This window comes from Pristiophorus japonicus, chromosome 6 (assembly GCF_044704955.1).
Source record: "Pristiophorus japonicus isolate sPriJap1 chromosome 6, sPriJap1.hap1, whole genome shotgun sequence".
Classification (NCBI taxonomy): domain Eukaryota; kingdom Metazoa; phylum Chordata; class Chondrichthyes; family Pristiophoridae; genus Pristiophorus; species Pristiophorus japonicus.
This window is the reverse complement of record NC_091982.1, coordinates 73391577-73418448: the sequence shown is the minus strand read 5'-3', so window position 1 is coordinate 73418448 and position 26872 is coordinate 73391577. Positions and strand designations below refer to the sequence as shown.

Below are 26872 nucleotides of genomic sequence, written 5' to 3'. Positions count from 1 at the left end.
GGTGGTAAAAACAGAGAGACAGACTATTATCTGAATGGTGACAGATTAGGAAAAGGGGAGGTGCAACGAGACCTGGGTGTCATGGTACATCAGTCATTGAAGGTTGGCATGCAGGTACAGCAGGCGGTTAAGAAAGCAAATGGCATGTTGGCCTTCATAGCGAGGGGATTTGAGTACAGGGGCAGGGAGGTGTTGCTACAATTGTACAGGGCCTTGGTGAGGCCACACCTGGAGTATTGTGTACAGTTTTGGTCTCCTAACCTGTGAAAGGACATTCTTGCTATTGAGGGAGTGCAACGAAGGTTCACCAGACTGATTCCCGGGATGGTGGGACTGACCTATCAAGAAAGACTGGATCAACTGGGCTTGTATTCACTGGAGTTCAGAAGAATGAGAGGGGACCTCATAGAAACGTTTAAAATTCTGACGGGGTTAGACAGGTTAGATGCAGGAAGAATGTTCCCAATGTTGGGGAAGTCCAGAACCAGGGGACACAGTCTAAGGATAAGGGGGAAGCCATTTAGGACCGAGATGAGGAGGAATTTCTTCACCCAGAGAGTGGTGAACCTGTGGAATTCTCTACCACAGAAAGTTGTTGAGGCCAATTCACTAAATATATTCAAAAAGGAGTTAGATGAAGTCCTTACTACTAGGGGAATCAAGGGGTATGGTGAGAAAGCAGGAATGGGGTACTGAAGTTGCATGTTCAGCCATGAACTCATTGAATGGCGGTGCAGGCTAGAAGGGCCGAATGGCCTACTCCTGCACCTATTTTCTATGTTTCTATGTTTCTAACTGGTATCTGCGCAGTTAATTCGTCCCCCTGACTGAAACCTCTAGATATTCATATTTCACTGCGCATGTGCACTCCCCAGAAGTTGCTGTCTGATCTGTGCATAAATAAAGGTGAGCGCTGTTAGCCTCATCATTATTTTCACAGAAAAATCCGGCCCGTGGTTTGTGAAGTGCTTGTGTGTTACCTGCTTCAATGCTAATCAGTTCATTCATAAAATGTAATTGCGATATATGATGTGGTAGGAGTTTGTTCTAATTTTTATTCTCATTTGAGGTTGACTTTATGGGTATGTTCAAGTTGGTCATTGCCGGGTTTGGAAATAATTGTAAAACATTGACAACAAATGTGGTGTAATACAAACTATCTGTATTATGTAAATAGCACATTTTGATAGGTCATCAAGAGATCTTCTGCATGCCACCCCCTCCCCCAATGAGTGTCTCTTTTTCCTCCTCCAATCTCTTGAAGACTTTGACTCACGCTGAGGTGTGGTCCAATGGTTCAGAATTCCTCAGGCACCTTGCTCATGTGAATGTTCTTTATTTGGGAATCCAGACAAAGAATGCATGGAGGATTTTTGACAGAGTGCTTTGAGGTTATTGTCTGTGAATAGGGTATCACAGCCAAACCTGATGTTGTCCTCCCACTAGAAATGTAATAATCAAATGGAAGACGATGGTGGATTTTCCCTTTTCTCCGACTTGGCCAGAAGCAGTGAAGCCAATTGTCGTGATTCTACAGCTACTTCAAATTGGAAGTAACACAGCACAAACCAGGCATTGAGTGTTGAATTCTACTCATGTTTTGTGGCCCAGTACTACATTGAGTGATAAATTGACTAAGCCATCATGGGAGCCTGAATTGTCTGAAATGGAAATCATTATATTATTCATGATTTTCTCAACTATGAATATTATTGGAAAAGGCAATACTGAAAGTCGAACATAATTTGCATCCAGTTACAGCACTGGCATCTGTACTAATTGATTCTGAATAGCTGTTCTCAGGAATGTATATAAAAAGGAAGAGTGTAGCTAAAGTAAACGTTGGTGCATTAGAGGATGAGACTGGGGAATTAATAGTGGGGAACAGGGAAATGGCAGAGACTTTGAACAAATATTTTGAATCGGTCTTCATGGTAGAAGACACTAAAAACATCCTTCTAATGGATAATCAAGGCGCTATAGGGAGGGAGGAACTTAAAACTATCACTAAAGAAAAAGTATTTGATAAAATAATAAAGGTGGAAAAGTCCCCTGGACCTGATGGCGTGCATCCCAGGGTCTTAAAGGAAGTGGCTGCAGAGATAGTGGATGCATTGGTTGTAATCTACCTAAGTTCCCTGGATTCTGGAGAGGTCCCAGCGGATTGGAAAACCGCAAATGTAACACCCCTTGGGAAAATGCTGAAGTCCATTATTAAGGAAGCAGTAGCAGGACATTTGGAAAAGCATAATACAGTCAAGCAGAGTCAGCATGGTTTTATGAAAGAGAAATCATGTTTGACAAATTTGCTAACACACTTTCCTGACTAATAAGGATTTCCTTCAGTTCCTCGCTAGACCCTCGGTCCCCTAGTATTTCCGGAACATTATTTGTGTCTTCCTTAGTGAAGACAGAACCAAAGTATTTGTTCAATTGGTCTGCCATTTCTTTGTTCTCCATTATAAATTCACCTGATTCTGACTGCAAGAGACCTGTGTTTGTCTTCACTAATTTCTTTTCTCTTCACGTATCTATCGAAGCTTTTGCAGTCAGTTTTTATGTTCACAGAAAGCTTCCTCTCATACTCTATTTTCCCCCTCTTAATTAAACCCTTTGTCCTCCTCTGCTGTATTACAAAATTCTTCACGTCCTCAGGTTTGCTGCTTTTTCTGGCCAATTTATATGCCTCTTCCTTGGATTTAACACTATCCTTAATTTCCCTTGGTAGCTACGGTTGAGCCATCTTCCCCGTTTTATTTTTACTGCAGACAGGGATGTACAATTGTTGAAGTTCATCCATGTGATCTTTAAATGTTTGCCATTGCCTATCCACCATCAACCCTTTAAGTATCATTCGCCAGTCTATTCTAGCCAATTCACGTCTCATACCATCAAAGTTACCTTTCCTTAAGTTCAGGACCCTAGTCTCTGAATTAACTGTGTCATTCTCCATCTTAATAAAGAATTCTACCATGTTATGGTCATTCTTCCACAAGGAGCCTCGCACAAGATTGCTAATTAGTCCTTTCTCATTACACATCACCCAGTCTAGGATGGCCAGCCCTCTAATTGGTTCCTCGACATATTGGTCTAGAAAACCATCCCGAATATACTCCAGGGAATCCTCCTCCACCGTACTGCGACCAGTTTGGTTAGCCCAATCTATATGTAGATTAAAGTCGCCCATGATAATTGCTGTACCTTTATTGCACGCATCCCTAATTTCTTGTTTGATGCTGTCCCCAACCTCACTACTACTGTTTGGTGGTCTGTACACAACTCCCCCTAGCGTTTTCTGCTCTTTGGTATTCCGCAGCTCTACCCATACAGATTCCACATCATCCAAGCTAATGTCCTTTCTTACTATTGCGTTAATTTCTTCTCTAACCAGCAACGCTACCCCATCTCCTTTTCCTTTCTGTCTATTCTTCCTGGATGTTGAGTGCCCAGCCTTGGCCACCCTGGAGCCATGTCTCCGTAATCCCAATTCTATCGTATTCGTTAATAGCTGCCTGCGCAGTTAATTCGTCTACCTTATTACGAATACTCCTCGCATTGAGGCACAGAGCCTTCAGGCTTGTCTTTTTAACACACTTTGTCCCTTTAGACTTTTGCTGTAATGTGGCCCTTTTTGATTTTTGCCTTGGGTTTCTCTGCCCTCCACCTTTTACTTTTCTTCTTTCTATCTTTTGCTTCTGTCCCCATTTTACTTCCCTCTGTCTCCCTGCATATGTTCCCATCCCCCTGCCATATTAGTTTAACTGCTCCCCAACAGCACTAGCAAACACTCCCCCTAGGACACACTCCCTCCTGCCCAGGTGCAGACTATCTGGTTTGTACTGGTCCCACTTCCCCCAGAACTGGTTTCAATGACCCAGGAATTTGAATCCCCCCCTCCTGCACCACTCCTCAAGCCACATATTCATCTTAGCTATCCTGCAATTCCTAGTCTGACTAGCACGTGGCACTGGTAGCAATCCTGAGATTATTACTTTATTAGTCAGGAAATTGTGTTAGGGAGATTGATGGGATTGAAGGCCGATAAATCCCCAGGACCTGATAGTCTGCATCCCAGAGTACTTAAGGAAGTGGCCCTAGAAATACTGGATGCATTGCTGATCATTTTCCAACAGTCTATCGACTCTGGATCAGTTCCTATGGACTGAAGGGTAGCTAATGTAACACCACTTTTTAAAAAAGGAGGGAGAGAGAAAACGGGGAATTATCGACCGGTTAGCCTGACATCAGTAGTGGGGAAAATGTTGAAATCAATTATTAAAGATGAAATAGCAGCGCATTTGGAAAGCAGTGACCAGATCGGTCCAAGTCAGCATGGATTTATGAAAGGGAAATCATGGTTGATAAATCTTCTAGAATTTTTTGAGGATGTAACTAGAAGAATGGACAATGGAGAACCAGTGGATGTGGGGTTTTTGGACTTTCAAAAGGCTTTTGACAAGGTCCCACACAAGAGATTAGTGTGCAAAATTAAAGCACGTGGTATTGGGGGTAATGTATTGATGTGGATAGAGAACTGGTTGGTAGACAGGATGCAGAGAGTTGGGATAAACGGGTCCTTTTCAGAATGGCAGGCAGTGATTAGTGGGGTGCCGCAGGGCTCCGTGCTGGGAACCCAGCTCTTTACAATATACATCAGTGATTTAGATGAAGGAATTGAGAGTAATATCTCCAAGTTTGCTGATGACACTAAGCTGGGTGGCGGTGTGAGCTGTGTGGTGGATGCTAAGAGGCTGCAGGGTGACTTGGCCAGGTTAGTTGAGTGGGCAAATGCATGGCAGATACAGTATAATGTGGATAAGTGTGTGGTTATCCACTTTGGTGGCAAAAACATGAATATTATCTGAATGGCGGCAGACTGGGAAAGGGGGAGGTGCAACGAGACCTGGGTGTCATGGTATATCAGTCATTGAAGGTTGGCATGCAGGTGCAGCAGATGGTGAAAAGAAGGCAAATGGCATGATGGCCTTCATAGCTAGGGGATTTGAGTATAGGAGCAGGGAGGTCTTGCTACAGCTGTACAGGGCCTTAGTGAGGCCTCACCTGGAATATTGTGTTCAGTTTTGGTCTCCTAATGTGAGGAAGGACGTTCTTGCTATTGAGTGAGTGCAGCGAAGATTCAGCAGACAGATTCCCGGGATGGCAGGACTGACATATGAGGAGAGACCGGATCGACTGGGCCTGTATTCGCTGGAGTTTAGAAGAATGAGAGGGGATCTCATCGAAACATATAAAATTCTGATGGGACTGGACAGGTTAGATGCAGGAAGAATGTTTCCGAAGTTGGTGTGTCAAGAACCAGGTATCACAGTCTAAGGATAAGGGGTAAGCCATTTAGGTCCGAGATGAGGAGAAACTTCTTCACTCAGAGAGTTGTTAACCTGTGGAATTCTCTTCTGCAGAGAGTTGTTGATGCCAGTTCGTTAGATATATTCAAGAGGGAGTTGGATATGGCCCTTACGGCTAAAGGGATCAAGGGGTATGGAGAGAAAGCAGGAAAGGGGTACTGAGGTGAATGATCAGCCATGATCTTATTGAATGGTGGTGCAGGCTCGAAGGGCCAAATGGCCTACTCTTGCACCTATTTTCTATGTTTCTATGCTAGAGTTCTTTGAGGAAATAACGAGCAAGATGGATAAAGGGGAATCAGTGGATGTGGTGTATTTGGATTTCCAGAAGGCATTCGATAAGGTAGCACATAAAAGGTTACTGCACAAGATAAAAGCTCATTGGGTTGGGGGTAATATATTAACATGATTAGCAGACTGGCTAACTAACAGAAAACAGAGAGTCGGGATAAATGGTTTATTTTCCGGTTGGCAAACGGTAACTAATGGGGTGCCACAGTGATCGGTGCTGGGGCCTCAACTATTTACAATCTGTATTAATGACTTGGATGAAGGGACTGAGTGTAATGTAGCCAAATTTTCTGATGATACAAAGATGGGTGGGAAAGCAAGTTGCATGGAGGACACAAATAATCTGCAAAGGGACATAGACAGGCTAAGTGAGTGGGCAAACATTTGACAGATGGAGTATAATGTGGGAAAGTGTGAGGTTATCCACTTTGGCAGGAAAAATAAAAAAGCAAATTATTATTTAAATGGAGAGATATTACAAAATGCTGCAGTACAGAGGTGATCCTTGTGCATGAAACACTAAAAGTTAATATGCAGATACAGCGAATAATCAGGAAGGCAAATGGAATGTTGGCCTTTATTGCAAGGGGGGTGGAGTATAAAAGCAGGGAAGCAACTGTACAGGGTATTGGTGAGGCCACACCTAGACTACTGCGTTCAGTTTTGGTCTCCATATTTAAGGAGGGATATACTTGCATTGGAGGCAGTTCTGAGAAGGTTCACAAGGTTGATTCCTGAGATGAGGGGGTTGACTAATGAAGAAAGGTTGAATAGGTTAGGCCTATACTCATTGGAGTTTAGAAGAATGGGAGGGGATCTTATTGAAACACGTAAGATACTGGGCCCAAGTTTCAGGCCGCGCCTAAAACGGCGCAGCCCGGAACTGGTCGCCCGTTTTTCGCGCGACAAAGTGCGCCTAAAAAAAACTTACCTATTCTCCAGCTCCCTGCAGGCCCTCTGGAGCTGGGCGCGGCGCAGCACGAGCTGTCGGGGGTGGAGCCAGGTCCCTGCACTGAAAACAGTGCCGGGACCTCTGCACATGCGCGCTACAGTGGGCGCGCATGTGCAGTAGCTCCAGGCGCCCAAAACTGTGGGAGGGGCCCGAAGCATGCAGCCCCTAGCCCTGGCCGAATGGCCTCACTGGGGCTGCGTGAATAAGGCTCCTCCCACCCGACCGGACCCGACTCGACCTCTGCTTTCCCCCCCGGACCTCAGCGACTCTTCCCCCTACCCCCCCGCCGGACCTCCGCGACCACCCCCCGAGACCCGACGCCACCTACCTGAAAATCCAGCCCAAAGTCTTGGGCCCGGCCGTTCAGCCTCCTTCTCTCCCTTCTCTCCCTCCCTTCCCTCCCTCCATCCTCTCTCCCTTATCCCCCTCTCTCCTCTCTCCTCTCTCCCTTCTCCCCCTCTCTCCTCTCCCCCCTCTCCCCCTCCCCCTCCTCTCCCCCCTACCCACCTCCTCCTCCTCCCCACCCCCCTCCTCCTCTCCTCCCCTCCACCTCCCCCCTCCACCCCTCGCTGTGAGAAACACAGACACTGACAGACAGAGAGATAGAGACACTGACAGAGACATACTGGGGGGGCCGTCCCAGCACGCTGTTGGAGGACTCCCGGTGCTGCAGTCGGTAAGTAGAAAATGTTTTATTTATTGATTTAAAAACATTTTTAAAAATCTTTTATTAATTTTTTTAAATTGGTTTATTGGTTGATTTATTGATGTATTTATCATTTATTATTGATGATAGCTCTTTATTTGTAAAACTGAAGTGTTTAATGTTTGTAAACTTCCCTTTAAACCCTAGCCCCCCCCCCGCTTTCTCTACGCCTAATTTGTAGCCTACGCCTGATTTTCTAAACTGTAGACAAGGTTTTTTCGAACGTACAAAAATCTGCACTTACTCCATTGTAAGTTAGTTTGGAGTAAGTTTTCACTGCCTAAACTTTGAAAACAGGCGTAAGTGTCCGGACACGCCCCCTTTTGAAAAAAAAATTCTGTTCCAAAGTGAAACTGTTCTAACTGACTAGAACTGGAGCAAACTAAATGCCGAGAATTCAAATTTCTAAGATACTCCATTCTAAATCAGTTGCTCCGAAAAATCAGGAGCAACTCAGGCCGAAACTTGGCCCCACTGAAGGGGCTCAACAAGGTAGATGCAGAGAGGATGTTTCCACTCGTGCGGGAATCTAGAACTGGGGGGCATAGTTTAAGAATAGAGGGTCGCCCATTTAGAACTGTGATGAGGAGGAATTTCTTCTGAGGGTCGTAAATCTGTGGAATTCTCTGCCCCAGAAAGCTGTGGAGGCTGTGTCATTGAATATATTTAAGCTGGAGATAGACAAAGTTTTGAGCGATAAGGGAGTGAAGGGTTATGGGGAGCGGGCAGGGAAGTGGAGCTGAGCCCAAGATCAGATCAGCCATGATCTTATAGAATGGTGGAGTGGCTCGAGGGGCCAAATGGCCTACTCCTGCTCCTATTTCCTATGTTCCCTGCTCAATTATTATGGTTATTGTCAAACAAGTTCTTGCTGCTGATCTTCTGGAGCTAAGAGCACATTGACTCATCACACACAAGTCATTCCCTTGAGGCATTTACTGACCTTTTTGAGACATCCAGACATTAACATTTCAACTTTGGAAATTCAGCTCTGATTTATTTAATAGCAACAGGCAGTCTACAGTTGCCAGAACTTCACTAATAAAACATCAGCAGAGATTTACTATAGTTTGATTTTTAGAAAAAATAGTCTATAAATGTAATGTGACTGCACATGCATATCTAATACAGTATATTAAAAAATCTTATGTCTCTCTGCACCATTTAACTTTCTGTTATCAATTTTGTCACAATTTTTGTCAAATTTTCCATTATAAATTCCTATGACTACATTTATGGTGAAAGACAATTCATTCTGACTGCAAGCCTTCTGAGAGGTTCCCACAATTCTCTCCAAAATGCCTTTTTTTTCCATCTGCCATTTTCTTCCTCAGGAACTCAAATTTCTAATGTCCAAAATAAGATTTTAACCAAATCTAAAAAAAATACATATTTCATAATAGCAGAATTACATTTATTAATTAAATTGCCTTTGTGATCTTTAATGCCTTCATTAACATTTTTAATTGAAGGCCTCAGCCCAAAAACCTGGGCTTGGAGTTGTTATTTTTACTCAGAGCTACGATGCTGTAAGGTGAACTTAAATTCTGCAGAGTAATGCATTGTAGCTAATTTTCCAGGTGCATGAGTAGCATTCAATCAGGTATGTGGACAAATATATTATTTTCTTTAGCTTCCAGCAGTGTCTGCTCAAATGTTTTTCAGAATTAATTGAGGAAAATCTAGAGGACAAATTTCAAAAAGCTTGGAGGTAAATAAAAAGGTGTGAGTGTGTAAAATAATGACAATGTTCTGATTAAACACCGGTTGAATTTAGAAGCCATCTAATTATCTTACCTGCGTTTTGTTGACGATTAGAAAAGGTCAAAGATGATATGGAGGTGGGAGTGGGAGATAATGAGAGGTGATCTTATTGAAACTTATATGTTAATGAGGGGGCTTGACAAGGTGGATGCAGAGAGGCTATTTCCACTCATAAGGGAAACTAAAACTAGGGGACATAGCCTTAGGATAAGGGGTCGCCCATTTAAAACTGAGATGAATTTCTTCTAAGGGTTGTAAATCTATGGAATTCTCTGCCCCAGAGAGCTGTGGAGGCTGGGTCATTGAATATATTTAAGGCGCGATAGACAGATTTTTGAGTGATAAGGGAGTAAAGGGTTATGGGAAGCGGGCAGGGAAGTGGAGCTGAATCCATGATCAGATCAGCCATGGTCTTATTGAATGGCGGAGCAGGCTCGAGGGGCCAAATGGCCTACTCCTGCTCCTATTTCTTATGTTCTTATGTTCTTATAAAGATACAGACAGACTGAAAGAATGAAGCCCTGATTTTAACCCCGCATGCCTGACGAGAATGGAGCATGCAAACTCTAAATTACCTGAGGAAAAACTCATTAGTCACTTCTGTCAATATCCTTTTGTAAATTCCATCATCTGTGACTTCCTTTTAGACGGAGAAAATGAGATGTAGAAAGTGGGCTTTACTTAGAAAGTATTGGTGCTTAATGATATTTACCCATAATCCTTAGGGATGAAAGATAAGTGCCTTGACCACAGGCATAGGTAACCGAGGAATCACCACAGGAAAAACTCAAGAAGTAATGTTAATTAACACATACTATAGTGTAAATCTTGAATTTACTGTCTTTAATTTACCTATTATTTCCTGTTCTTGTTAGTCTAGAAAGCTAATTTAAAAAAACTACTAAGGCAGATAATATGTGAATTATTTTTCTTCTTACTCTTTCTGAAGGTGAAACACTTCGCAAGCTACTGATGTAGAGGAATGCAAAGTACTAGAAAAAGCCATTATTGTCCATCGAACTACTTCCAAAGTCTGGAAAAAATACAACACTTAATATCATACCCCACAATCAATTCCCTCACCAAATATCCATCCAGCCAGCTCTCAAACAACCCAATGTAATTTGTCTCCGTGGTCAGTCCGTTCCACACAGTCATCATTCTCCAAGTAATGTTTAGATATGAAGGGATATTGTTTTCAGTTCACATACCTTTCCTCTTCTGAGCTTGAATCTGTTCTCCATTGTAGAATTTGTGACTATATCAAACATATTATGGCTAATTTTTTCTCTGTCTCTTTAAATAAGATCTCAACTGACCATTTTCTTCTCAAGCATAAACATTCACAATCGCCACAGCCTTTCTTTGTAGCTTAGATGCTTAATCCCAGTTATAAATTTAGTTACTCTTGCTGAAACCAAGATGTTCTACTGTAATACTAGAAAAGCTACTGCATTCATCCCACCTGTCTCTAGATTTTCATGATTTTTGCTTTAACATTAAAGTTCACAAAGCACTAGTCAGAATGTTTCTTCATAAGACTAGTTTTTCTTTATTGAGGTGAGGGTAAAAGTGCAGCATTCTTATTTTGAACCTTTGTGATAGATCTGTATATAATTCTAAAATAAAACCTGGGCTCTGATATTTGCTGGGAAGCCGAAAAACCTGATCAAGTCGGGGACGAGGAGTCCCTGCCAAACGTATTGGCAGGATCTCGTTATCATTTTTTTTAATGTGTTTCCAGTCTGGCAGCCTGGTCCATGGCTGCAAGGGAAAACCAGTGGCAGGAGGGCGCAGCCGGGGACTTTTGGGGATGGTCCTCAGCAATTAGGAGAGGGGAAAGGGCAGCAATCATGTTTGGGAGGGTGGAAGGTTGGTGCTGGGGGGGAGGGGGTGGGGTGTGGCAGGGGGGGAAATATAGAAACATAGAAAATAAGTGCAGGAGTAGGCCATTCGGTCCTTCGAGCCTGCACCGCCATTCAATAAGATCATGGCTGATCATTCCCTCAGTACCCCTTTCCTGCTTTCTCTCCATACCCCTTGATCCCCTTAGCCGTAAGGGCCATATCTAACTCGCTCTTGAATATATCCAATGAACTGGCATCAACAACTCTTGGCGGCAGGGAATTCCATAGGTTAACAACTCTCTGAGTGAAGAAGTTTCTCCTCATCTCAGTCCTAAATGGCCTACCCCTTATCCTAAGACTATGTCCCCTGCTTCTGGACTTCCCCAACATCAGGAACATTCTTCCCGCATCTAACCTGTCCAGTCCCGTCAGAATCTTATACGTTTCTATGAGATCCCCTCTCATCCTTCTAAACTCCAGTGAATAAAGGCCCAGTTGATACAGTTTCTCCTCATATGACAGTCCAGCCATCCCTGGAATCAGTCTGGTGAACCTTTGCTGCACTCCCTCAATAGCAAGAATGTCCTTCCTCAGATTAGAAAACTGAACACAATATTCCAGGTGAGGCCTCACTAAAGCCCTGTACAACTGCAGTAAGACCTCGCTGCTCCTATACTCAAATCCCCTAGCTATGAAGGCCAACATACTATTTGCCTTCTTCACCGCCTGCTGTACCTGCATGCCCACATTCAGTGACTGATGAACCATGGTACACCAAGGTCTCGTTGCACCTCCCCTTTTCCTAATCTGCCGCCATTCAGATAATATTCTACCTTCGTGTTTTTGCCCCCAAAATGTATAACCTCACATTTATCCACATTATACTGCATCTGCCATGCATTTGCCCACTCACCTAACCTGTCCCAAGTCACCCTGCAGGCTCTTAGCGTCCTCCTCACAGCTCACACCGCCACCCAGTTTAGTGTCATCCGCAAACTTGGAGATATTACCCTCAATTCCTTCATCTAAATCGTTAATGTATATTGTAAAGAGCTGGGGTCCCAGCACTGAGCCCTGCGGCACTCCACTAGTCACTGCCTGCCATTCTGAAAAGGACCCGTTTATCCCGACTCTCTGCTTCCTGTCTGCCAATCAGTTCTCTATCCACGTCAGTACATTACCCCCAATACCATGCGCTTTGATTTTGCACACCAATCTCTTGTGCGGGACCTTGTCAAAAGCCTTTTGAAAGTCCAAATACACCACATCCACTGGTTCTCCCACTGGGAAGGGGGGAGAGAGGCTGATATTGGTAGAGGGTATGCTGAAGGCTTCCTTGAGGGGCTGGATGGGAGCACTCTTACTCATCTTGGTCCACAAGGAATGCTAAAAAGGCACTTACCTTGTAGAGCCTGAAGCTCTCGCGCCCTTTCACTACTGGTTTCACGATCCCTGGGAACACGCGCAGCAGCAGCGAATTTTAAATCGAGCTCCCAGTTGCACTGTGGGAGCCCGATTTTAAACATGTTATGGAAGTGTCCTGCCTCTCCTTGACAGGACATTGATGCCACAAAACCCGCCGGAGTAAAATTGGCAACGTGCGCATTGGGTTGGGGTCATGTTTCGCACATTTGATGGTTTACCTAACCCCCTCCCACCTGTCGTGGGGAGTGGCATTGTTATTACCGAGGCCCTAAATCCTGAAAATAAAGTGTTCATTTTGGCACTGAATCGGCTGGATTTTCAACCATTGTCAGCTTTCATCTGTGCTATTAACATTGGATCCAAGTTCAATTTGGATGGGCTGGAGTGCATCAAACATAACAGAATTTGTTTGTTCCCAATGGCAACAAACTACAAAATGTAATGATTCCATATTTATTTGCTTGTGCAGTGTCAACTGATCGTCCATATCAAGCTTCCCTTGTGAAATTTAAAAAAGCTGATAAAGGTGATGTCTACAAACAAGTGGCATGGTGGTCATTTGAGGATCTACTGGTTGTTGACGGGAAGAATGCAGAGAAGGTAGAAGGAGATACAATTTTGTTAATTTGTTTTGCGACTGTCATAATTGTAAATCAGAAGAGTATGTGAGAGTTGACGGTAAAGGAATGTTAAGTGTTTGTTTTCTTCTTTCCAATTTCTCTCCTCTTCTGTAGGTCTTGTGTTATTGCTGATGTTTACCCCCTTGAGCCTGAGTGCCCTCTGGTATCTTACCCCATCGGATATTATTCATGTGTGAGCCTTGACAATAACTGTCAGCAGGTTATTTGTCTGAAAAATCTCGCTTGAATTTAACTCTGTCTGCCCAAACTCTAGACAAATGTACTTTCAGTAGGGATCGCTGGATAGAGATCAAGAGGAGGAAGCTGGACTCTTTTTTTTTTTGTCATCCATAACCCAAGGCAATTGCACAGTTTTGGGAACTCAGCTGAGATCAGGAAACTGGGCATGTATCAGGATTGAACCTGGAATCTTCCTGGTCCATATGACTCAGCTGCTCATAGAATGAACTTGCTAAAGTTTAGGGAAGTTGTTTTTCATTTTAAGTCCACGTTAGTTTAGCTAAATATAATACCTGTACAGGAAATGCTGTGAATGAAAATGTCCATCACCAAGAGTGGCTCGATGGCAGCACAACTGACCGAGCTGGCCGAGCATCTGAAGGACATAGCTGCCAGACTGGGCTTGTGCAGGTGGTGAGAGAACCAACACAAGGGAAAAACCTATTTGACCTCGTCCTCACCAATCTACCTGTCATTGATGCATTTGTTCATGACAGTAGACAGTATTGGTAGGAGTGACTACCACACAGTCCTTGTGGCGACAAAGTCTCATCTTCACACTAAGACACCCTCCATCGTGTTGTAAGGTATTACGATGGTGCTAAATGGTTTGGATTCAGAATAGATCCAGGAGCTCAAACCTGGGCATCCATGAGGCACTGTGAGCCATCAGCAGCAGCAGAATCCATCACAATTGGTAACCTCTTGGCCTGGCATGTCCCTCAATCTACCATTACCATCAAGCCAGGTGACCAACTCTGGTTCAGTGAGGAGTGTAGAAGAGCATACCTGGAGCAGCACCAGGCTTACCCTGAAAATAAGGTGCCAACCTAGTGAAGCTGTAACACAGGACTACATGCATGCTACACAGCAGACGCAGCATGCTATAGACAGAGCTAAGCGAAGCCACAATCAACAGATTAGATCAAAGCACTTTAGTCCCGTCACATCCAGTTGTGAATAACTAACAGAACGTCCCCATCCTCAACAATGGCGGGGCCAAGCACGTGAGTGCAAAAGTCAAGGCTAAAGCGTTTGCAACCATCTTCAGCCAGAAGTGCTGAGTGGATGAATCATCTTGGCTTCCATCTGATTCCCCTGCCATCACAGATGCCAGTCTTTAGCCAATTCGACTCACTCCATGTGATATCAAGAAAGAGCTGATGCACAGGATACAGAAAATACTATGGATCCTGACAACATCCCGGCTGTAGTGCTGAAGATTTGTACTCTAGAACTAGCTGTGCCCCTAGCCAAGCTACTCCAGGACAAATACAAAACTGGCATCTAATGACAATGTGGAAAATTGCCCAGCTATGTCTTGTCCATAAAAAGCAGTTCAAATCCAATCCTGCCAAAATTACTGTCCCATCGGCCTACACTCAATCACCGACAACGTGATGGAAGCTATCGTCAATAGTGATATCAACCAGCATTTATTCACTAATAACTTGCTGACCAATGCTTAGTTTGGGTTCCGCCAGAACCACTCTGCTCCAGACCTCATTATAGCTTTGGTCCAAACATGGATAAAAGAGCTGAATTCCAGAGGTGAGATGTGAATGACTGCCAAGAATCCTAGTAAAACTGAAGTCAATGTGTATTGGAGGAAAACGGTCCACTGGCTGGAATCATACCTAGCACAAAGGAAGATGCTTGTGGTTGTTGGAGGTCAATCTGTCAGTCTCAGGACATTGCTGCAGGAGTTCCTCAGACCTAACCATCTTCAGCTGCTTCATCAATGACCTTCCTTCCATCATAAGGTCAGAAGTGGGGATGTTTGCTGATGATTGCAGTGTTCAGTTCCATTTGCAATTCCTCAGAAAATGCTGCATGCGGCCACAGAGTGCTTCAAGACCTGGATAACATCCAGACTTGGGCCAAAAATTGGCAAGTAACATTTGCCCCACACAAGTGCCAGGCAATGACCAACTCCAACAAGAGAGAATCTGACCGCCTCGCCATGACATTCAGTGCCATTACCATTGTCGAATCCCCCACCATCAATATCCTGGTGGTCACCATTGACCAGAAACGTAACTGGACCAGCCACATAAATACTGTGGCCGGTCTATATGAAGATTAAAGTCCCCCATGATTATTGTATTACCTTTGTTACAATCTCCTATTATTTTTTGATTAATGCTGTTCAACGGTATAGCTACTGCTTGACAGCCTATAAACTACTGCCACCAGTGTTTTCTGCTCCTTGTTATTTATTTTCTCCATCCATACTGATTCTACTTCCTGATCTTCTGAGCCAAGATCCTTTCGCAGTACTGTCCTCATGTCATCCTTTGTATTTAGGGCTATCCCCCTCCTTTTCCATTCTGCCTGTTTTGAAATGTCGTACCTTGGAATATTTAGTTCCCAACCTTGGTCACCTTGCAACCATGTCTCTAATGGCTATTCGATCAAAGCCATTTATCTTTATTTGTGCTACTAATTTGTCCATTTTGTTATAAATGCTTTGTGCAATCAGAGAACGAGTCTTTAATTTTAACTTTTTACCATTATTCCCTGCTTTCACCTTATTTGCTGATGCACTATTACTATTATTCCTTTCCTGTCACACTCTGCTTATTTTTACCCAAATCGCTACACTGCTCCATTGCCATGACATCTCGGGGGTGTGAGGTGAATCGGACATCGCTGGTGGTAGGGGGCAGGTGGGGTGGGATGGGCGGGTGTAGAATCAAACATTATGGGGGGCAGGGGGGTGGAGGGCATCGAGCATGGGCGGGGGGCCAGGTGTTGGCCAATTGTGGGGTCCCATCGTGAGATGTTTACAAGGTAAGCTTGTTGGGCCTGGGGAAGCACTACAGCTCCTCCTGGCCCACAAGCAATGCAATAAAGGCACTTACCTCTTGGATCGAGCCCATCTCGCTTCCTTTCATCTGCAGGAATTCCTGAAGCTTGGGAATCCTGGCCTGCAGGTGTTAAAATTAAAACATAGATTAAAATGGAAGGACGCAGCCTCGTTCAAAGATTTTAGTGACCGATCCGTCTCCTGAGAGCGTATTGGTCACCCGCACCTCCGTCCTGCGTTCGTTAAAACTGGAAGGGGGCTAGTTGGAGGTGGGTTGGTTTTCCCATTTTTATTTTTAACCCCTCCCACATTCTGGGGGTTAAAATTACCCCATGTAATTCCATTTGTGCACTCAGAAGACATTCATGGATAGTTCTTGTGGAACCTGACCTACCTGTGGAGTTACTACTTTGCAACTCAGATTTCTTGTTTTTACAAATTTTAACTATTGTTACTGAAAAAATATCCCTCTTCCACAAATATTTTTTGCAGATATTACAATCATGTCCAAGAAGAAGAGAGATATTTTTGTATACAGTGTATTAAAATTCTGAACAAAGTGCAAGTTGGCAATAGAGACATAACCAACTTCTGCCTTTCCACAAACTGTAAATCTGCTGGCATATGAACTGCCGAGAAGATACTCTAGGCCTACATTTAGAATGAGACTGAAAATTATGTACATGTGATAGTTGAATATTTTGAGTATTGTAAATGTTTCTTGTACCCGAGAGTTGATGTTGCACTTTTTTTTTCTATAGGATAACCCCGAATTCGATTTGCAGTTTGATAAAGTATACAAGTGGATTGCCAGTAATTCAGGAGAGAAAAATAACTTCATGTCCTGTCTCTTCAAGCTCAATCGACGTTATCTGCACAACAGAATTAAGTTTGTAAACATCAGTTCTCATATTTTAGAAGGTAAAATCCACAAATGTATGGTTCTTTTTTTCTCTGTTAACACTTCTTACAAAAATGTAAAATTCAGTTTCTCAATGTTTAAAATTTTGTGAGGCTCTGCCACCAGTATGGGCCATAAAATTGATCACATGACTACATGCCAAATTTTCCACGGTGTGATTATCTGAGAGACAGTGGCCCCAATATTAACAAAGAGACGCACTGGTGGGGGCGTGGGGGGGGGGGGGATCGGGCGGGGGATCAGGTGGGATTGATATCATATAGCAAATCCAGAAGTATGTTCAGCACGTCTGTCGGTGGCTTTTTAACTCGGCCACCTCATAATTTTACTTCCAATCTGCAGCAGTGGAGGTGATGAGAATCTGCATAACACGACCTCAACTCCAGTATTTAAAGGGCCAATCTAAAGATGCAATTTGGAGGAGTTGGAGTTGGGAAAAAGAGAAGAGGAAGTTCCAGAGTGGATTCTGGATGTTCATAGCCTGCGCCCCGGTTCACTGATGCCTCACTTGATGGGCTGCTAGGGACTGTGAGAAGCCGGAGGAACTTACTATTCCCCAGCAATGGGAGGACAAAACCTGTGCCAAAAATGAAAAAGGCGTGGTTGGAGATTGCCCAGTAGGTAACAGCAGGAGCATAGTGCCAAGCTCCTGGATGCTGTGCAGGAAGAAGTTTAATGACCTAACCAGCATCAGCCCAATCCCCCGCACTCTGCTTTGTCAAGCCTACTCCATGACATCACTCCTTGCACCCACTTACCTTGCACACACACCCATCCTTCTCTATCTATACATTTCCTCATAATCCTGTCTATCCATCCACCACTATCACTTACCCTCTTCATTATGCAATTTCATGCCTCTACACATTCTTTCCAGTGTCAGCTGTGGCTCAGTTGATAGCACCCTCCACCATCGCCTCTAAGTCAGAAGATTGTGGGTTCAAGTCTTACTCAATAGACTTGAGCACAAAAATTTAGGCCGACACTCCAGTGCAGTACTGAGGGAGTGCTGCACTGTCTGAGGTGCCGTCTTTCGGTTGAGACATTAAACTGAGACCCCGCCTGTTCTCTCAGGTAGACTTAAATGATCCCATGGCAGTATTTCGAAGAAGAGCAGGGGAGTTATCCCCGGTGTCTGGGCCTTTTTATCCTTCAATCAACATCACTAAAACAGATTATCTGGTCATTATCACATTGCTGTTTGTGAGGGCTGCTGCGTGCAAATGAAGCTGTCGCGTTTCCTACATTACAACAGTGACAGCACTTCAAAAGTACTTCATTGGCTGTAAAGCGTTTTTGGACGTCCGCTGGTCGTGAAAAGCACTATATAAATGCAACTTTTTCTTTTCTTTCTCGCTCTCCAAATGCACTCCATCTATTGGGTGAACACATGCCATTATCTCAGAGGTCTGGTCTTTCCCTCGTTACAGGAGCAAAGAGCACAGAACATGAAGGAGAGGGAGAGACCTGGGGGTGGTCCTCCAAACTTCTCGCAACTGACAAGTGCAGATGAGGCGCTGGAGATCAATGTAGTTTCAGCGTCCCTGCCCATCTGAGATGGGGAACTCCCAGCTACCTGGTAACTACCAACCCACCTGTCATACAGTACTCAGTCATGTTAACTTGATTTCAACAGTGAGTGAAATATAATCATCTTCATAAAGTTGCAACATTCTTACCTTGCCAGGACTAATTCATGTCTTTTATCTTTGACGGGGCCTTCATGTATGCTGCAGAAGTCTGTGGAGGTTGCTGCCGATGATTCCTCAGAGGAGCTGAGTCCTTCTGAGGGTTCACCATCACAGGACTTGTGCATACTGTCATGTATCTCACATTACTGTATATAACTGTATCTTACCATGCTATACATGACTGTAACTGGATATGACCTGTAACAATAAGCATATTTTACCACCAGGAGTGCACTTGCAGGAGACACTCCATACCTGTCCCACTGTGGTATATAAAGGGAGGTCTCCGTCAAGTGCAGGACTGGAGAGCTGGAGTTAAAGGTGCAGGTCCTGAGTGACCTTGACTTCAGCATGTGTCTCGTGTAAGTCAGGACATTAGAGTCAGGACTTAACACATACCATGCATCAGTTCAGATACACGCATTGTGGTGACGGGACAGCAGTAGAGAGTCCACGTCAGAGACTGCAGCCCTCTTGAAGCTCTACTCAGCTATATGCAAATGGTATACACCGGGGCAGTCAATGTATCATTGAGCAGCAGCAATATGCAATGCATTGACAGGCGTTCCAAGTACACTGACGACGATTGTAGAGAGAATGGAGGTGTCTATTTCAAGCATAAGTGGGTTGATATCACAGGGCAATGTGATGCCTTCTTGCATGGATAGAATGGCCAACTCCATGGAACATCAGCAACAGCTAACAACTGAGTCCATACACGGCTGTGCAGACTCTGGATGCCAACATGTCTATCACCTTAAATAGAATGATATATACTTTAGCCTTGCAATCCTACCCTGATCTGCACCAAAGTGCTCACCACCACATTGGTAGCGATGTGAAATGCAGCTGGACCATGAGAGGGATGAGGTGAAAAGGAATATGGAAATGGGGACTCCACTCAAAGCACTTCCTCTTCTCAACCGTTGCTCCACCTCAGTCATTTGTCCACATGCTGTCTCGTCTCCGAATGGACGACTCTGCTCCTGCACAGGTACAATTAGATCGTGGTGGAGGTGTGGCGAATGTTTGTGGCGGTGGTGCGGCAAATGGGGGTACGGGGCCCAGAAGAGCCGAAGGCCCAGGAGTAGCACGGCCAGTCCACACTGATATGTGTGCGCACTAGGTCCGTGCAACAGAGCAGGTCTCCAGTCGTCCTGGTTAACCCTTGCCATTGGATAAAGGCCGAGCTCTGTCAAGCCCATGTAGTGGCTGATGTGCAACGGTCACCACACGTTAAAAAAATTTCACGCACAGGCATCTTCCACCCCTGGAGTTCAGGACTGGAATAGTGGGTCCTTCATTGAAACATCTGCAAACTTATCCCTTTTGGTGTGGAAGCAAGTCATCCTCGTTCGAGGGACTGTCTATGATGATGGTGACAATTAGAGCAGTCTTTGGCGGGGCCCTCATGGCCTCCAAAACCCGGAGGACGTCGGCCAAGAGCATCTCAGCAGTCAGAGCAGGGATCTGAGCAGCCTCTGCTCAAGATACAGGGGTTGCACCACATAGGAGTAATAGAAAAAGGAAGAGTAAGGCTTCATAGTTGCACAAGGCTATGCACATGGGTGTATGCGAACATTTTGTGTTAAGTTTCTGTTGTTTATAGTTAAGTCACATAAATATTATAATTTTGCACCACTTTCCCATCTTGTCCATTCTTGGCTGCTGATTGGCAAGTTGCTTTTTAACTTATTTGATGATGAATGGGAAGACATAAATTGATCGGACCAGTGGGGGGATGTTCAAGGGGTGGTTGGTTTTTTGCAGGACTGGCATTGGTGGCGGGTGGGTGAGTGGGGTGAAAGGGATGAGTGGCTGTCGCATGTGCTTCTGACATGGGTCCACAACCTAAGTGAACCTTGCATTAATAAGGGCATCCCAGGCAGCAATGTGAGCAGCTAAGGGTGAAATGCCCTCATCACCTTCCTCCTCCTTGTCTTCCTCCTCCTCCTCCCCTTTCGAATTGTCAGAGGAGGATCCGAGATCTTCGCCTTGTTCCTCCTGCAGGTCCTAACCTCGCTGCTGTGCAATGTTGTGCAGCACACCTCGACCATTCTGGAGACCCTGGCTGGTGCTTACTGAAAGCGCCTTCAGATATGTCTAGGCACCTGAAGCGCATCTTCAGCATGCTGATGGCTTCTTCGATTTCACATCTGGTGGTTGTATGGCATTCATTATAGCGCTGTTGCGCTTTATCGCTCGGGTTTCTGACGGGTGTCATCAGTTAAGTTTGAAGTGCGTATCCCTTGTCTCCTAGTAGCCATCCCATAAGGCTGCTTGCGGGTCCAAAGACATGGAGCTTTAACTGCCACAGAATGAAAGCTTCATGGCATCACTCTGGGAATCTGGTGCACACCTGCAGAAATGACTTTTTGTGGTTGTACACCAGCTGCACATTGATGGAGTGGAAGCCCTTGTGGTTGACGAATACTCTTGGGTGATTTGTGGGTGTCCAGATTTCCATGTGTCTACAGTCAATGACACTGGAAAGCCAGCTAGAGCTGCAAACCCAAACGCCCCCCATTCTGATTGATATCGCAGGCTACGTTGACATAATTGCCGGCCCTGGCAAACAAGCCATCAGTCCCCAGCCTTATGCATTTGTGGACTACCAACTGGGAGATCATGGATATGTCTCCGACAGAGCCCTGGAAGGATCCGGAGGCAAATTAGTGGAAGGTAATGGTGACTTTGACAGCCACTGGTAATGCGTGGCCACTAAGTTCAGCAGGCAGCCGGCCGCCTTCTAGCAGGCTGCAGATGTCTGCCACCACCTGACAACAGCTTAGCCCCCTGAAGCTGAAGCACTGTTGTCCAGACCTGTCAAGGAAACTCGGTCTATGCCAGTCGACCCTGTTTTGCAGGTAGTGCCTCCTGCGAGCTGCCCGGCTCTCTGGTGCTGTCCCCCCCTCTCTGGTGCTGTCCCCCCCTCTCTGGTGCTGCTCCCCTCTCCCGCTCTCTGCTTCCCTGCTGCCTCCCGCACCCCCCCCCCCCCCCAAACTGCTCCCCAATCTGCTGCACAGCTACAGGTCTCTGAACAGGTTGTGGTCCAATCTAAGTAAGTTATAGCGTTATAGTGCCACCCATCCTGATGTGATTGAGAAAACTTCCAAGGTATTAAAAAATAACCTTTCAGCAATAGTACTGCGAACAAATCCTTTCTCACTAGCAGATAAGAAAAAAACAACTGTGAGTACTAAGTATTTATGAGAGTATTTCCATAAGATTGATTCAGCGCCCTCAATTGCCACTGTGTTCTCGCCTTGCCTTCACTGGCAAGTTTCAGGAAGCCTGAGAAACCCTTGGATGCACCATTAAATTTAAAAGACCATTGAAATATCGTCCAATTGAGCAATTACTTGAGCTCAACCCGCCTTTCCCGAGGGGGTTGAGCTCAAGTAATCTAACGTGCTCCAATTAAATGCAGAAGTTGGCGGGTTGGAGCCGGTTTTCTGACATACTGACATTTTTGCTGGTTTTATCACACCCAAACCCACATGATCCTCCAGGTTAAAATTCCCAACGCAAAGTCTGAACCAGGAAGTGTAAGTGAGTGGGCAAGAATATGGCAGATGGAATATAATGTGGAGAAATGGGAAGTTATCCACTTTGGTAGGAAAAATAACAAAGCTGAATATTTTTTAAATGGTGAGAGACTGGAAAAGGTTGGTATTCGAAGGGTCCTGGATGTCTTTGTACATGAATCACAGAAATTTAGCATGCAGGTACAGCAAGAAAATAGGAAAGTATGTTGGCCTTTATTACAAAAGGATTGGAGCATAAGAGTAAAGAAGTCTTACTGCAATTATTTAGGGCCTTGGTGAGACCACACCTGGAGCACTGCGTACAGATTTGGTCTCCTTACCTAAGGAAGGATATACTTGCCTTGGAGGGAGTGCAACAAAGGTTCACTAGATTGATTCCTGGGATGGAGTAATTGTCCTATAAGGAGAGATTGAGTAGACTAGGCCTATATGTCAGCTGTGGTTCAATGGGTAGCACTCTCACCTCTGAGTCAGAAGGTTGTGGGCTCAAGTCCCACTCCAGGGACTTATGCACAAAAAAATCTAGGTTGACAGTGCAGTGCTGAGGGAACACTGCACAGCTGGCTTTTGGATGAAATGTTAAACTGAGGCCCCGAATGCGCTCAAGTGGACGTGAAAGATCCCATGGTATTATTTTGAAGAAGGTGTCCTGGCCAATATTTATCACTCAATCAACATAGCAAAAAAACAGATTATCTGGTTATTATCACATTACTGTTTGTGGGAGCTTGCTTGTAAGCAAATTGGCAACCACATTTCCCACATTACAACAGCGACTACACTCAAAGTCCTTCATTGGCTGTAAAGCGCTTTGAGACATCTGGTGGTCGTGAAAGGCACTATATAAATCCAACTCTTTCTTTCTTTATATTCCCTAGAGTGTAGAAGAATGAGAGGTGATCATTGAAATGTATTACATTCTTAAAGGGCTTGACAGGGTAGATGGTGGGAGGATGTTTCCCCTGGCTGGGAAGTCTAGAACTAGGGGTGTCACACTAGTGTGAAATGAGGATACATTTCTTGACTCAAAGGGTTGTGAATCTTTGGAATTCTCTGTCCCAGAGAGTTGTAGATGCTTAGTTGTGTATATTTCAAGACTGAGATTGATAAAAACTTGGATACTAAGGGAATCAAGGAATATAGGGTTAGTGTGGGAAGGTGGGGTTGACTTAGATCAGCCATGATCAAAAGTACTGTGGAAAAAACTTTTTCCCAAGAGCAGGTAAGAAAGCAGCTGTGAGTACTGAGTATTTATTGCAGTATTTCCTTGCGTTTGGTTCAGCCCGCTCAATTGCCGCTTTGCTCTCGCCTTGTCTTCACTGGTGACTTTCAGGAAGCCCGGGAAACCCATGGACCCAATGTTAAACTTGAAAATGATGTAAATATCAATCTAATTGAGTGATTAACATGTTAATTGGCAATCAGCCTCTCCCGAGGGGGTTACACACACACAGCCTAATGCGCTTGAGCGAAATGCGGAAGTTGGCAGGTTGGAGCCAGCTTCCCGATGTGTGCCATCCCCCCTACGTGCTCCACCATGCTAAAATTTCCCTCCATGAGGCTGCACCATCAGGATGTGTTGTGCAACTGCTTAGTACGTATAGCCCAGCAGGGAATATTAAAAAGTGAGATTGGGAAGGATTAAGATGAATTCATTGAGTGATAACACCACGGGGCTGAAATTGCCCCTTTTCTTAAGGCCTGTTACCACCGCAGATTGGCGGCCACGCTGTGGAGTGGAGTAGCCAGCGACTTTGCGGAATGGCCGCTGATGGTCCAATTGCCCTTCCGAGGTTTCCCGACAGTGCCCCGATCCCACCGCTCCACTGCTGCTGATCTGTGCACAGCCCCGATCTACCCCTCCGACGGCGAAATTCCCTTCTAAAAATCTTCGGTCCGCCTGGCGGTGCCAAAACCTGTTTTTTTTTTTTCCCAGTGGTCCAGTGAGGCTGTGGCCTTCTGCAACAGCGGTGCGGCTTCACTTAAAGGGGAGGATACATTGCCGCTACCGCCATGTTTTGTTTTTGTTGGCCGACTGCCATGTTGGCCTGACAGTTATGCCCCCGGGTTCGGCTGGGCCAGCAACAGGCAGCAGGCATCTCATCTTGGGTGCCAGGTCGCTTGCCCGGCTGAAACCCTCCCTGGTGGCGCAGTGGACCGAAGTTTTAAAATCGCGAAGGCTCTCTTTTTAAGTGAAGGGAAGAGCCATGGTGACGAGACACCGTGATGACGTCATCGCGGTGTTCATTCCACATTGCCCCAACTTCCGCGGGGGGAAATTTCGGCCCCCGCATGTTTAAACTTGCCCTCCTCAATTCTTTCTACAGATTCTTGGCTGAAAAGGGTGAGGGATTCATGGCTAGTGCACTGCTTTAACATGACTGGTTTCCCCTCTCTCAAACCACCCTGCCTGCCGCCACCCACCCCCCCCCACCCCCCGGGCCCTTTGGTTGTGTGCAGGCTTGGCCTGTAAACAGAAGTCATGTAAAAAGATGATGGAAAGTACATAATCATTACAAACCCTTTTGTGCCCACACCACCTTGCTCCCAGAGCCAAGTCTTTCAAATAAACTATCAGTGTTTCTGGTGGCAGTACTCTTTGTGAGTTGAACATTTAACTGCTACTTGCAATGCATAATTGTGCCCCACTCCAGTTGTGCCCTCGCATTTACTGTTTTATGAAAGAATGCTGCAAGGAGTAAACAATCTCTTCATAAGGGTGCAGGAGAGAAACCTTTTCACAGATGCCATACCTTCCATAGCTGAGAGCAAACATGTATACAATCGGGCAGGGGGTGGATACATTTGCCTTGGAACTTTTCCTGATGCAATTTTTTTGTTTTCTCCTAGGTAATGTTTGTTTTGACAAGAGGTAACCTTTTGTCTCAAATAGTGCCACGTTCCTTTCATTGAATCATAGAAACTTGCAGCACAGAAGGAGGCCATTCGGCCTGCCGTGCTTGTGCTGGCTCTTTGAAAGAGCAGTCGTGTTTAGTCCCACATCCTCGCTTTTTGTCCGCAACCCAGTAAGTGCCTCATCCTCAAGTACCTGACCAACTCGCCTTTTAAAAATATTTATGGAATCATCTTCCACCATCTTTTCAGGTAGAGCGTTCCAGATCCCGGCAACTCTCAATGAAAAATCCATTCTAGATCTTTTGCTAATGATTTTGAATCTATGATCTCCAGTTATTGACCCACTTGCCAGAGGGAATAATTGTTCTTTATCTACTCTATCAAACCCTCTTATCTTCTTGAAAACCTCTATTAGGTCATCTCTTAACCTTCTCTAAGATCTTTTCATCTTTCCTGAAGTGTGGTGCCCAGAATTGTCTACAACACTCCATTGGAGGTGTAACCAGTGATTTATAAAGTTCTATCATGATCTCTTTGCTTTTATATTCTATTCCTCTATAAGTAATCAATATGCTTTTTTAACCAACTTGCCATGCCACCTTTAAGGATTTGTATATATGGACACCAAGGTCTCTCTGCTCATCTACACTTTTCAAAATCGTGCCATTTATAGGATACGTTTTTCCATATTAGTCCTCCCAAAGTGCATCACTTCACACTTCTCCACATTGAACTCGATCTGCCATACATGCCCATTTCACCATCCTGTATATGTCATCCTGAAGCCTACAACTATCCTCATCACTATCTACTACAGCACTTGAAAGTTTATTTTATCTCTGATAGCGGTTTCCAATAACTTTCCCACTACTGATGTTATGCTGACAAGCCTGTAGTATCCTAGTTTATCACTCTCCTCTTTCTTGAATAGTAGTATAACATTAGTAACCCTCTAGTCCTCTGGTACTGCTCCTGTGTCAGCACAGCCAGCAGCAGGACCTCCAAGGTATCGCCATTGAATGGAGTTGTTCTGTCCATATTTAACCTTGCAGCCATTTGCATTCATAGAAAAAAAATTGGCAGGCGTGTTGATCAAAACTGCTCTCTGCTTCAAGGGCCAGCAGCAGCTTTTTTAAGTACTGCTAACTGATTAGATTTTGTTACTCTTAACCAATAGCATGCCTGGCCAGACTTCCTGCACAGCTTTTCCATATGCAGGGAGCCTTTTCAAATGACGGAGAGGGCCTTGCTCACAAAATTTGATGAAGCCAATTCTCTCCAATACCAGCACTGAACACCTATGCCACAGGTGAGCGTGGGCACTTTTACAAAATTGGGACTTGCATCTTCCTCCTACCATCTCAAAAAATACCTGAGGGAGTTTATGCCATTTTGTTGTAGAAGTATTAACAGATTAAGTTAAGTAATAACTTTATTTATCCACAGCTAACAGAATATTTTTTCTGCAGTGTTCTGTCACTACCTCTGTAATGAGCCAAGCCAGCTTAGTGTTACAAGCTTAAAACCTGTTACCAGTTCTGATGAAGGGTCATCGAGCTGAAATGTTAACTCTGTTTCTCTCTCTACAGATGCTGCTTGACCTCCTGAGTATTTCCAGCATTTTCTATTTTTATTTTATATTAGTTTAACAAGGGATGATGTGAAGTATGAAATACAAACACAGTGTGGTCTATTTTGACTTTTAGGCATCCGATCGGCGGAATGTGTTGATTGGAAGCCCATTACGTTGGCAAGTGGCCCCTGTGATTTTGAGGCCCCAGCCTAATATGCATGGTGAGCTGCAGGGCGCCAAGTAGGCATCCCGACGCAGCTCA

The 26872-nt window shown here is 44.7% G+C and overlaps 1 protein-coding gene across 2 annotated transcripts in view; it reads left to right on the top strand.

Annotated features, from left to right (window-relative positions):
- Positions 1-26872, top strand: part of LOC139265691 (exocyst complex component 1-like) — a 222386-nt gene that overhangs the window by 12154 nt on the left and 183360 nt on the right. For both annotated transcript variants that reach the window (XM_070882938.1, XM_070882937.1), the window contains exons 2-3: positions 12821-12951; positions 16782-16941. In XM_070882938.1, coding sequence (XP_070739039.1) covers positions 12821-12951; positions 16782-16941 — 291 coding nt within the window. The remainder of the gene's footprint in view (positions 1-12820; positions 12952-16781; positions 16942-26872) is intronic.